The 13,180-nt window shown below is 39.1% G+C and overlaps 2 protein-coding genes across 3 annotated transcripts in view; one reads left to right on the forward strand and one right to left on the reverse strand.

Moving 5' to 3' along the window:
* CIDEA (cell death inducing DFFA like effector a) overlaps positions 1 to 13,180 on the reverse strand; it is a 557,707-nt gene that overhangs the window by 446,516 nt on the left and 98,011 nt on the right. The window lies entirely within an intron of this gene.
* The window catches only part of SPIRE1 (spire type actin nucleation factor 1), a 132,952-nt gene that overhangs the window by 107,095 nt on the left and 12,677 nt on the right, over positions 1 to 13,180 (forward strand). For both annotated transcript variants that reach the window (XM_069853781.1, XM_069853782.1), the window contains 3 exons: positions 4,800 to 4,963; positions 9,767 to 9,854; positions 10,692 to 10,834. In XM_069853781.1, the coding sequence (XP_069709882.1) occupies positions 4,800 to 4,963; positions 9,767 to 9,854; positions 10,692 to 10,834 (395 nt within the window). The remainder of the gene's footprint in view (positions 1 to 4,799; positions 4,964 to 9,766; positions 9,855 to 10,691; positions 10,835 to 13,180) is intronic.

Consider the following 13,180-nt stretch of genomic DNA (forward strand, 5'->3'; position numbering starts at 1 on the left):
ATGAGAAGTTACAAATGAATTAGATGGGTTAGGATGTCAATAGTAAGCAGATAAGCACTAGTTTTGAATGTTGTTGCTATCTTTGCTTTTTTCATTATTTTGGAGGTGGGGAAGCTATACTGTGCTTTCATTCTGCAATCGCTGTTTCCACATACTTGCTTTTTCACTGCTTTCATTGCTCTCTGCTTGATGGAATTGCTGAAAAATATAATAAAAAAAAAAGATGAACGTAAAAAAACCCACAAAACAACTGAGAACCAGAAGTGTTTCCTACTAAGTGTTAAAGAACTGGTGTGGGCTTTTATTATGCTTGCTGTCAATGACTAGGATGATGCAGACCAATTCTGAGAAGACTCTTGCTGGCGCCAAGCCAGTGTAGTTCGTATGTCACACTGCCCAGCTCCAGCATCTCCCTGCTGTTGTCATCCTGAAGAAGAGAGGAGGGAATTCCTTGTACCCTGCTGTTCCTTACTGGTAGAATAGAAGGAGCGAGCAGTAGCCAGCTGTGATGAGAGTAATCTGAGAGGTGCTCAGATATCGATTAGGGACCAGGGCAGTCATTGCCCACTTCCTCTAACAGAAAAATAGTTTAAAAGTGGCTTCACTTCTGTACACTGCGCTGCATGCGGCTCAAAAGACCAGTTGTTCCCACTCTCAACACTCAAGTTCTTACCTCCGAGTTGTGTGCATGGCTGCTTTGAAGTTGTTAATTCAGAAACAGTTTGTACACTGGGGGTGGGGGGCAGAGAGAGAATTAAAAAGGAAACTGAAGCTCTTAAACCCAGACTTCACTGGGATTATTCCTGTTGTTCCCAGCCCTGTGAAGTGATGTGTATCACAGTTGGCTTTACATGATCTGAGCTTCATACCAGTGTGAGGTAGAAACTCCACCAGATGCTGGTAATCTCTTAATTTAGATAAGACAATAACAAATGTGATGCATACACTTGCAAAGACTGGCAGTTTGGTATACTGATTTATTAGTCCTTGGATTTGACTTCAGAGTTGAAGTCTATTAAAAGGAACCAGCATGTCTCTGTTACCATTATTTGTTATATAATCTTTTCCAGTATATTGTCATCATTGCTAGCAAAAGGTAAACCTGTGTTGATTCTGCAAATTGATTTTAGCCATTTTTTAAACTCTGTAAAAATGGTAGAGTTGATTACATTTGTTGCATGGAACAAAATTCAGGTTTCTGGTTTTATTTGCTAAGAAGAGCTGGTTGGAAGGCAGACAGTATGTAGTTACAACTGCTGTGGTTTGCATGTAATCTGTGGCCTGCTTAATTCCTTGTTTCTTAAGAGACATAATCTTAGATGTAAATAAAGGCACATTTCGTATTATCCTAGGGTAGTTTTTTTTGGTCTCTCCGTTCTTAAGACTAATCAGGGAAGGCCAACACAAAGATAAAGTAATCAAATCAAGACCTTCTCTTCTTTCATTTGCCGGTTGTAATGATAACTTAGAAGAGACTCAGAAGAAACCAAACATTCATCCAGTTTACAGGTGCTGTTCATTGTACTTGCTGCCTGAAAACAAAGAGAAATTACACTCTCCCAGTGTGTTTAACTCTCTAATAAAATCTTAACCTCAGGCTGTTACACACACAACCCTTTTTTTAATATCATTTGAATCATCTTCAAAACATTTTGATGTTCTATGACACTAGAGGTTGTGAAACTACTATCCATTTAAAAAAAAAGAAGGTTTTTCTTTCAAGGAACTGTCAATGAGTTTCTACTGTTATATTCATCATTATAAACATTGGTCTGTTGGTTATTCCTGACCTGTTTATCCTAATTAATTTTATCTTGTTTGTGAAGACATATGATTATTTGCCACATTGTAATGTTTCTGTTGCCTGAGTACATCACTGAAGTAGATTAAGCAAAGTAATATTTTTTTTGGTCTGCATCTGCTAACAAATTCTATCTTTAAATTTGGAACAAGTTGTTTTTGTTGAAATCTGCTAAGATGGTAGAATTTCATGATCCTTTCCTTAAATTATGGTAATCCATTTACATATACAGTACTGTAGTGCAGGAATGATAAACTGAACTTGAGCACTAATGATAAAATGGATTTTATAAATTAGATGGGTTTCTAATTTTACTTTTAAAAAAATGTTCTTTAATGCTTGCAAGTCATAAAAAACATTCACTGGTTGTTTTTTTTCTTTAGAAGAAAGAATTCTGATAAATGACATTTTCTACTGAAGAGCCATTCAAAACAACTGCTCTGTTGGATTGTCTTCTCAATTTACCTAAAAGTTCTCTGGTATTTCAAAAAGACGTATAACCCAACATATGAACAACTCAGCAATATGTATGAACAATTCATACATGTGTGAATTTAAATAACAACTGGTTTAGGCTTTGTTAATAGTGATTGGCTACATAATTTATCTCCAAAATGGGTCAGAAATTCTCATTTCTAGTGCCTAAAGAAATCAGGCCTTATTAGAAAAAAAACAAACCCCAAACCAGACAAAACCAACAAAAAACCCCTGAAACAAAACAAAAATACCTCAAAAAAAACCCCAAAACCAAAATCCAAAAAAGAAAACAATTTATGATGTACCTTGGAGATACATTCCATCACCATCATCTAGTGCTAGGGGATGTTTGTTGGATGTTCCCTCCTCTTTCTGTTCCCCAGACCTATTGCGTGTTTTATTTTTTTAGAAGGAGGGCAGTGCTGGTGGCCTTCCCATCGTGAATCCAACAGTATTTCACTCATTCTTCACCCTCCCTGCCATGAGGCAGGGGAGTTGCTACCCAGGAAGTTTTTGGGAGAAGGGACACAACCTTTGGCTGTTGTGTTGGTGGTTCTGAGGCTGCTTCATTGAACAGTCTGTTTAGGAACCACCCTGTGCAATCAAAAGACAAATGAAAGGTTTTTCTCTTGCTCATTTGGGAAACCCTGAATTTCTTATTAAACTGCATGCCAGCTAATTATGAGGCCTCAAGAAGTAGTATTGGCGGCAGGGAGGTGAGGCAGTTCAGATTTTGTTTCCCTGCTGTCTCGTTGTGGGTTTGTGTTGAGCTGCTGTTAGAGCAGGAATGCATTTGGTGTGAAGGATGCCTGTGATGTATTTGCAGAAATCTGGGAGGGAAGAAACCCCATAAGCCATAATGGTAGTCAGGACACCCATTAGCAAAGCCTTTGAAGATAGGAGCTGAGGGTTAAAGAGTCTAAGTCTTTGATTGCAACTCTTTGTAGGGAGGAACTGAAGGCAGTAATGACACTGTAGCACACAGATTCATAGGCTTGGAATGTCACTGTGACTTTAATAGGCCAAATAATCCCCTTCTCTTATACTCCCAGTTGAAGGTATGGTTTATAGAGGAAGTATAATGCATTTCCTGTCCTTTTTAGCTTGGTTTCCAGCATTTAACAATAACCTGATTAATTCTTTAAAATGTATATTGATTTAAATTATTTGTCTTATTCCTTTTCAATACCTACTCTGAATGTTGTAAAACAGACCTCCTGCTGCAATTGAGGCTTTGTCTAGACTGCAGATTTAACTTACCTAGTGCAAGAATGGCTTTTATCAATGCAAATAGTGTTGTAACAGCAGTGACCCTGTCTGTTTGTACCAGGGCTACTATATAAGTAACTCCAAATGATGTGTGAGTACTTGCATGGTTGGCACTGGGAATATCTGCGTGATACAATTTCTCGTACTCCTTCCAGTAACCTAAGGTATGAGTCATTTGACCTTCTGTGCCTCTTTTCACCATGTATAAAAATGAGAATAATAACTTGTCATTACGCTAGCCTTTAAAATACCCTGAGGTACTTTGTTATTACAAGACTAAAGAACGAGCCCTATGATTACATGGGTAGAAAAACACATTTGTAGAAAGACCAGATGCTTAGGCATGCATGCAAATGGGAGATTAAAAGCTTCTCTTCCTTCTCCCTCTGACATAATTTTCTCCAGATTGGAATACTGCGCTGTGTAGTTATACAGGGATAAAACTGATTTATCAGAAAAAACTCTTAAGCTCTCTTAAATTGTCAAAGCCTAGGTCATTATCTTAATGTCTAAGCTAAGCTAGGTTAAGCACAGCAGACCCAATGCTTACGTTATCAGGGATGCATCTTCCTTGCACACTGGCAGAAATCCTGAGTAACTTAGTGGAGTTACATCCTTGTAAAACTCACATAGATGAAAATAGAGTTGGAGGCTCATGTTTCTGAAGTTACATGAAGATTTGACATCGCAGACATATTTTTAATACAAATGACCTTGCAAGCCTAAGAATTATGCATATTTTTGATGAATCCGAGTTCATGAATACTCATTTTCATTCCTTTTCTGTATACTGCAGAATGCAGTGTGATTCTGTCCTTACAGGAAAAATGAGGTTTGCTGTATGCTAAGCCTCCTAGTTTCTGTGTGGTGTTGTCTTTAGATTTACTAGAAACTCACTTGTCCAGATACGGTTGTGCATCTTCCTGATTCTTGTTATATAGTTTATTACAGATTGTAAGTTGAAGGGAGAATTTTTGGGGGTTTAACAGAAGATGTTTTTTAAAAAGTCCGAGGTTGGGTTTTAGTATTGCACACTGCTGCTTTTTCCACTGCTTTCACTCTTTCATATTGCTTCTGTACCACAAGCCATTGCCTGTACCTCTCTGACCAGTGTATCGCTAAAGTAAAGTAATTGCACACATAATTCTCACAATATTTTTTTTCCTTTCGTGTGTATTGCCTTGACTGTAAGATTAGAGAAGGCAAAATAAAAATAAGGTCCAAACACCAATTTTTCTGTTTCTTTTGCTAGATGTATCTACGCCAGAGACTGCAAGGAAATTAGTGGATGCCTCTGTGGTGAACGGTGGCCCGGCACCACAAGGAAAGCAGAACGGAGCCACACAAGTGACAGTACAACGCAAGAGACTCCTTAAAGCTCCCACGCTGGCTGAACTTGACAGCTCAGATTCAGAGGTAAAAAAATTGGTACACAATTTGCTTCTTGAATTGAGTCTTGTTCCTTAATTTGCTGAACTGATCAGCCAAGAAGTGACTTTGCAAATTATCATCTGAATTTTCCATGACTGCTTTGTCAACTTATGGAACTTCAAAAATATTAGATCAGACCTCAGAAGTTAGAATATTCTTTTAAAAGTTTTAATGCTAATTTTGGCCTTAAACACACTATTTACTTATTTTTCTAAATGCCTGGTATCTGTCCACAGTGTATATGTAGTAATTATGCTTTTGGGATTGCAGGCAAATGTGTTGCACCCTTCTGGCACCTATGCAGGAGGTATCACTAAAGGACTCAGATGTGAGGCCAGCCTCATGGTACCAGCTGTTAAGTAAAGAGCATCAGCTGTGCCAGAGGGGTTGCAGTTTGGTGCAAATGTCAGTATTAATTTGCTATATAGGCTTGGGAAGTAAGAGCAAGCAAATATTTCACAGGCAGGGACAAGCAAATAACATTTAGATGAAGAAACAGCTTTGAATCCATCCTCTCTCAAAGGGAGAGCTAAAGATTTAAATATTATAAAAAGTAGAAAAGCTTCAAAAAGCTCTCTAGCTTAAAAGCTGCATTATACGTGATCATCAAGAAATACCAACGTTACATCCTCAAGAATGAGTTTTGTCTTCTGGATCAGTAAGTATTATTAATTGAGTTTGGACCTTTTTGAAAGTTAAGCTGTCTGGAAAGCATATGCGGGCAGGGTTTATTCACAGAGGCGAATTTTAGCCTGGGGAAGACAGTCTTCCCTGACTGTCTTTCTCTCTAGTAAATGAGGAAGGAGGGGTTTCTTGACAGGGTGCTTACAAAGGCACCTAAGCTGAAATATAGGAGGCTGGGAAGAAGCATATGTGGTGATAAATTTATCTCTTTGTGTATTTTCTTGATTTGTGAAAGGCTGGCCCTCTTTGTATTAGGGGTTATCCTATGGGTGACTTGTGTGGGTGCATAATTTGATGCATCTGTTCTGAAAGCACAAGAGATGTGCATTCTGAAATCTCTCAGCAGTCTTTAAAATTACAGTAGAGGCTATATGAGGGTTTGTTAATATGAATGAAGCAGGGCAGGATGCGGTAATATTAAGACCTGTCAATGGGAGTTGGGCCTCAAATTTACAGCTTCCCAACTTGTAGCTCTGTGCATCCTGAAGCTAATGTAGCCTGATAGTCCTGATAGCTCACACAGAAAGATGAACAGAAGTCACTAAAGAAGATTCTGTAAAGGGAAGTGTGAAGTGATTCTTACAGAGGGGGGAAATAAGATGTCTGACTGACTATTGACTAGGGAGTACTGTGTAGGCAAGCAAAGTCAGATAGTATAAGCTCTGGAACATTCAGCAAAAGACAAATGGAAAAGAAATCAACCCCATCACAAAGAACAGGTGCTGTACTGGTTTGAGTCAGCCAAAGTAGCTGGTGAAGCAATTAAGGCGATTAAGATGGTCAGCAGAATACTGGTTTGGGCTCAGGAAGAGCACAGAAGTAGTGTAAATAAACAAACCGAAGGGAGTTTGGGTGAAATTTTCAGAGCTGGCAAAGGGCATGGAACATAGAATATTTGAAAAAAGCGAAGATTACTCCATCAAAATGTCTTCTTTCCTGACTTTTACTTTAACACACTGAAGAGTGCATGTGTTGTCCTGATTGCCTATAGATGACTCGTCCATCTCTTTGCCTCCTACTTGAATTGGGCTTAACCTATTTAGAGTTACTCACTGGGAGTAAATTATAGGCTGTAAATACCTGCATTGCTGAGCTTTGGACCCCCAAATGAGCTATGATGCAGATGCATTTCCCACTCCCCCTGCATTCCCTTCGTTCTTCACTCTGATGCAGACTATGCCCCAACACTCAGTGTTGCCAGCCAGAGAGAAGATCTTATACAGCTCTATGCCCATTTGCTGGGAAGGATGAATAGTGTACTAACTGTTCGTGCTTTCTGTCCTTGCTTTTTTCTGCATCACCACTAGAATCACAGTTTCAGAAGGGGAGCAGGAAGTGCCATTTTGGTTTGTGTGGCTAAGAGAAGTAACAATTTAATAGCGATTACTAATACAGTTATAAAAATGGTATCTTCCTAATGAAGCTACAGCTTTCCAGACAATAATCATGTCAGTAACATACTCAGATGTTTTACGGTAATGTCTTTAAAGCTGTGGCTTTCTCAGTACATGAAAAATTCTAATTGTTTTGCCCCCTGTGGAGAAGTGCGCAGCCCTGGATGTTGGGTTTGTCCAACCTTAAATGTAAAACGTCAGATAGTCTACTGTACGTCAACATTGACTGTACTGATATGGAGAAATTCATGTGATGGATCATCAGTACTTCCTAAACAAGATTTCATTATCAAAGAAGTCTTCCATGTTTGCCAAGTCTTAGGGCAGTAACAGCATTTTCTGTGCATGTGTTTGTGCACGTAAATAATTTGAAATGACAAACCACTGTTGACTAAGTAGGATGATAAATCAAATCTAACATACTTCTGGCTTCCATTCTCCCTGGTTTGGTTGTTTATACTTCCTATGTTTTATACTTAGCCATTGGCCCAGAAAGTTCATTCTCTCATTCTTTAGAATAAGAAAAAAAAAACTTTACTCCTCTGGGGTTTTTTTCTATTTCTTTCACCATTTTTTTTCATGACTCCTAGGCCACTAGGATAGCCAGTGTTCATCCATTACTGACAAAGTAACTAGAACTGTTTCACAAAAATGGGAGCAAGATGAGACAGCTGTATGTTACCTAGTTTTGCAACATCTGACTAAGACATGTGCCCATCTTGAGTTCAGAAGTGGAGTGAGGATTGGCCAATGGCTATTTCTTTCCATTGAAGAGTGGCAATTTGCAAAATTAGATGGACATGTGAAAGGTTTCTTTAATCCCTGTTTTACAGGTTTATGTTAAAAAAAAATATATAGGCTTTTGATATTTTCAGTTATCCAACTTGTTTTGTCTCTTTTCTCCCTGTGCCTGTGTTTTAGACACAGGAAGCATGGAAGAAAAAGGAGAAAATAAAAAACAAACCTAGAAAAGCATGTAAATAAACTCAATGCACAGACTGTTGCTTGAATCATGATTCAGTCTTTTGTAAAACTCTACAGCATAAGATGCCAACAACTGGAGCACTTATAAGTTTTGGTTAGGACTTGGTGGGTCCCACAGTACAAGAGACTTCTCGAGAGCAAGGATTGCTTGGGACTGTGTTCCAGAGACAGCTGTTACCCCTCTGCTCCTCGAAAAGCTCTTACTGAAACCCTGGCTGCTCTTAATTCATAAAAATGAGCAGCACGGCACCACAGTCACGTGTTGTCTTAATTGACAGCCTGCTTAGTTCTTCTTCTTAGTTTGTTCTTTTCTATGGCAATGAGAAAGTAAACTTCCACTCAGAAGAATTTGACTTCTGATGTGCAAAGCTATCTGAGCTAGCTCTGTGGTGAAACTGTACCGGTTTTTGGAAGTAAACCTGCTGATACAGCTAAACGCACTGCCTAAAAATCCCTGCAAGCTTCCCATCACAACTATTCTGTAGGGTCACACTTGATATCTTAAAGTGAATCTATTGGTTTGGATTCTGAGCTGAGTCCCTTTGTGGAATACTGTGTTGTGCCATATACGTGAGAACAGTATACATACAGTGTCCTCAAATACAACTCATACCCTTGGGCTAAGCGCACAGTACAGATCACCTGATGGGAATTTGTAAAAGCCCCTGTCCTGTGATGCATGGTGCTCATCGAGGTGATCCTGCCAGCTTTTCTTTTCCGACTTGCTGTTACCAAAGAAGGCAATCTTTCAGCCAGTGGAGGTTTTCCTGCTTGCGATTCATGTAACTAAGGATATTTGTGAGAGAGAAGCTCAGCTGCTTACTGGATTTTGGAGCAGATCATTTGTTTGATCGGTAAGTCTTGACAGCTTAAATCATTTAAGTCTCCTTGGTTAAAAGCATTCACATTAGAGCTGAACAGCATTCACATTCAGTCCTTCAAGTCTGTCCCTTTGGGATGCTCCTGTGATGATCTGTATCTTTCTGGTATTTGGTGGCTGAAGACAGAGGTTTTAGGTGGAAGCAGAGGATTTAATAATTTGGATGGCATAATGCTTAGATAGCTGAAAAGTGTTAGTCAAAGCCTGTTTCATTTCCATTTGTCTTGCAGGAATTGCTCATGGCTGTTGTGATGAAACATACTTCTACAATGAATGAGATTTCTTTTCAATGCAGAAGAAAGGAAAAATGCGCCAAGATTAAGGATTAGAGAACAGTGCAGTGGAGATGAGATTACTTTCTGTTTACCCGAGTCACTTGTATGAGTGGCTCTTCTTCCTTTGGAGACCAGAAAAATCCAAGTGCTGAATCCTTGCTAGTGTGAGATGTAAAGTTGAGTTATGAGTTAATTATTGACTTAACTCAATAACAATTGAGTTATTATTGAATTAATGTGTCTACTGTAGCTGCAAATCCTTAGATGTCCTTGAGTACACTGAGGAAAATTCAGGCACTTCTCTTCTGGCTGTGTTCTTTCATGCAATAGTTAAATACATTAAATTCCAGCCATGTACCATTTATTCCACTTTCTAAAAAAATCGAGTGTTGAAAATCCCATTTAGTCAATGCTACGTAGTCATTTTTTTCTCAGGACTTCTTCTAGGGCTTTGAGTGATTGAATGGTGCAAAATACCTTTGACAACTTGTGATTTCTCTGCACTAAGAAGTAATAAGAGAAGGAAAAACAACCCCTGAGGGACTCTGTTTCTTTTCCTCTTGCCACATAGGAGGAATCTGTGAACAAATCGACGAGTAGCAGCAGCATCTCCCCCTCACAAGTGGAAGACCCCTCTCAAGAAGGCAGCAGCAGAAAGAGTGAGTTTTGATAAGAGTCCAGTGGCTGCTTTTAAACACTTCTGTTGTGTTCTGTTCTATGATCTTTGTCCAAGATTTTTATGGAAGGTTGAAGCTGAATGTTGTTAATGCAATAAGTCTCTAAAGCTGAACCCCAGAACCCGCTGAATATGTCAAATGCGATTCACAATTGGAAGGCATTCACCTACACTGTATGTGGATATCTCTGTGAAACAGAAGGTGGTTTCATTCTTTAATTTGATGTGGAACTGTAGAGGAAGTTAGAAGTGAATGGGGTATAGTTTAGCTGTGCTCATCACAAAAGGATTGTTGCTGCAGAAACACATTCTAACCTAAGACCAATTAAAATGTTTCTCGCATCTCAGTCCCCATGGCAGTGAAAGTACTTGTTTGAAAGACCCATAGCAATCACCCGTATTTCTCATAAGTACTTATTGGGAAGAGGGCTACAGTTATTGTAGACTTTACAGTATTTTCCATTTGTTTCAAAGTGTTTCACTGGAATGATTTTGTAATGAAACATGTAATCTGGGTATGTATTTTCTGTGCAGGATGGTGAAATAAGTAGAATGAACCAATACTCTGAAACACCAAATTTACATACAATGGTAACTGGGCAGTAGCATGCATGTATTTGCTAGTTTTATGAGTATTCCTATTCTGTCAATCTGGAAAACGTGATGAATGTGATACCTGTCTCAAAGATGCTCTGAGTATGGATATATAACTTCATCCACCAGTAATGGGAATTCTAGCAAATCAGTGGATGGTGTAAGTACTGAGCAATGTTATCTGTCTTGGAAGAAATAATTGTTTTTATACCGGTTGAATCTTTAGTGCCTCCAAAGTTCTTGCCCATATCATCTACACCACAACCTGAGAGACGGCAGCCACCTCAGAGAAGACACTCCATTGAAAAGGAAACACCAACCAATGTGAGACAGTTCCTACCACCTTCAAAACAGAGCTCCAGATCACTTGTAAGTGGAGTGAGTGGTAGGAGAGAGAAAAAGAGGCATGCTAAGAGTATAATGAAAATTAAAACTTGGCTTCAGTGTGATTAGAATTTGACTCAAAGAAAACTCAATTCAGAAACAGCCCTTGGCTACTAAAGATGTTTTGAAATCAAGATCTGAACTTTGTCTCTCTAACACATTTATCCCAAATCCCAGGTACAGGTGCCTCAGAAAATATTTGCACTTTGATTAGGACTCTGAGTAAAGCCACTTGCCGTGATTTTATTTCAGAACGTTACCAAAACAGACGAACTTCACCTTACTGATTTTCCATTTGAACAGAGACAATTCCAAAGCAGTGCATCTATTTGGGGGCTTAGGGGAATTTTTTTACTTGTTGGAAGTATTTTGGTTAATGGCTGAATGAATGGAGTGGTTTATTTTCTTCCCACCTTAAGAACACGTGTAGTAATGTTTATACATGTGAAAGCTCTTTCAGTAATTCAAATCCAAGTTTGCCTGTGTTGCTTTGTTGAAGTTACTAAGGCAAAAACCTGTATTACTGCTTGAAAAGAAAGCACAGTACATTTGGTCAATTAGCTTTAATTGAGAGCTGTTTTCGAGCGGAGCATGAACAGCAAAGGTATGAAATCCTGGTTCCTTTATTCTGACATACTGATTAATGCTTTGTAATTTCATGCAGGGTATATTCCTTGTCTCTTTTCCTACCAGCAGGGTTTCAAAGTGTGCTCCATGAAGTGCTGGGGAAAAGAGAAATCAATAAATACATCCTAGTTTTGAAAGGAAGGGAATATTCACTCACCACGTCTTGCAGTGTAGTGATATTAATGGGCTTTGAAGAGTGTTTTTGTTGACCCAAGAGATGGAGGCCAGGACCCAAAAGTATTAGATTAGAAAATAATCTCCAAATATTCACATAAAGTGCTTCCTCCTATTCTTTTCAGAGGGTGTGCTGAATTTTCTTTATTACATCCTTCCAAAGAGAATGTAGTTTCTCGTTCAAGGCGAAGGTCAGGTAGTAGCATGTTGATAAATGCACTGCACAAGTAAACTGCTTCTGCCAAAGTGCACTTGGAGCAGAGCATACTAAACCAAAAGAAAACTGGAGGGTTCCTTCAGCATGCATTTGAAGACACTGTCATATAAAATGGACTGTCCTGTCATTGTCTTCTGCGGTCGGTATACGTGGAAGCACAAGCTTTATTTTTTGATAGGCCCAAGGTCATTCAGGCACATTGATGGGAGGCGGGGAAGGAGAAAGCATTATATGTTATACTGCAGCATTTGGTCCATCCCAGTTTTAGTGTATCTAAATATGTTGCATCAGAAAACTGATCTCATATCGTGTATATGAGGGTATCATACAACTTAAAAATTTTAAATAGGTCAATGAATTTCTTAACAGGACCTTTTGACCGCATACGTATTTTCCTTCTGTTAGTCTGTTCACTGACCTATGCCTGGAGAGATATGTATAAACTAAAACCATTGTAGAAAAACTAACTCAATTATTCCACTCCCCCATAAAATTACTAAAGGAAAGGGGAGAAAAAGATGTTAGGTAAGTCAGGCTAGTGTGGGAACACATGGGAAAGGTTTTACTATTTTCTTGCATGCTTGGGGGCTTTGGACGGTTTTTTGTTTGGTTTTTAATCTTCAGAGCACTGTCACCTAGCTTGGTTTTGGCTATGAAGTGAGGAAGAAGGGAAATCAGTAGTAAAATGATGTTCTGTTAATAAGAACCTATTTTATTTGATGCCTGGAGAGCTAATTCTTTAATTTGGCAGTAGTGCCCTCTAGGGTGTGACAGGCAACTTGCACAGTACTTCTGTTCTTAGTTTTGGTAAATAGGTTTTGATATGCTGGCACTGGCCCAGTTCCACGCTTTGCCTTACTGCAAATCTTTCCTTCCCTGGAGAGATGCCAGCTTCTTTCTGTGGCTGTGCCAGATGCTGCATATGTAACATTGCTGTTCCTGGAGCGAACGCTTCAATAAGTGCAGAGTATTATTTACTTTTTATTTGACTTCACACTTCTTCATCCCTTCCTCCAGGACTGATGGAGTTTCATTTCTTATCACCTGCTCCTGTGACCGCAGTTTCCTTCCAAGGTGAAAGAGACGTCGTCAATAAAAAGCCCTCTATGCCAGTGAAAACAGGCAGGGGTTTACTGCAGTCTCTTAGCAGGATTAGCAAGCAACTGGTCTGCCTTGCATACTAACGACAGTTTTGTGAACTGGCATCTTATCAGAGTTAGAGCTAAGTAGGTGGGGAGGGGAAACAAATTTGGGAAAATGCCAAGGATAGTCCTTTTGATATGTCACAAGAACAGTACTACGTGGAAAGGCAG

Source organism: Phaenicophaeus curvirostris, chromosome 3 (genome assembly GCF_032191515.1).
Source record: "Phaenicophaeus curvirostris isolate KB17595 chromosome 3, BPBGC_Pcur_1.0, whole genome shotgun sequence".
Taxonomy (NCBI): domain Eukaryota; kingdom Metazoa; phylum Chordata; class Aves; order Cuculiformes; family Cuculidae; genus Phaenicophaeus; species Phaenicophaeus curvirostris.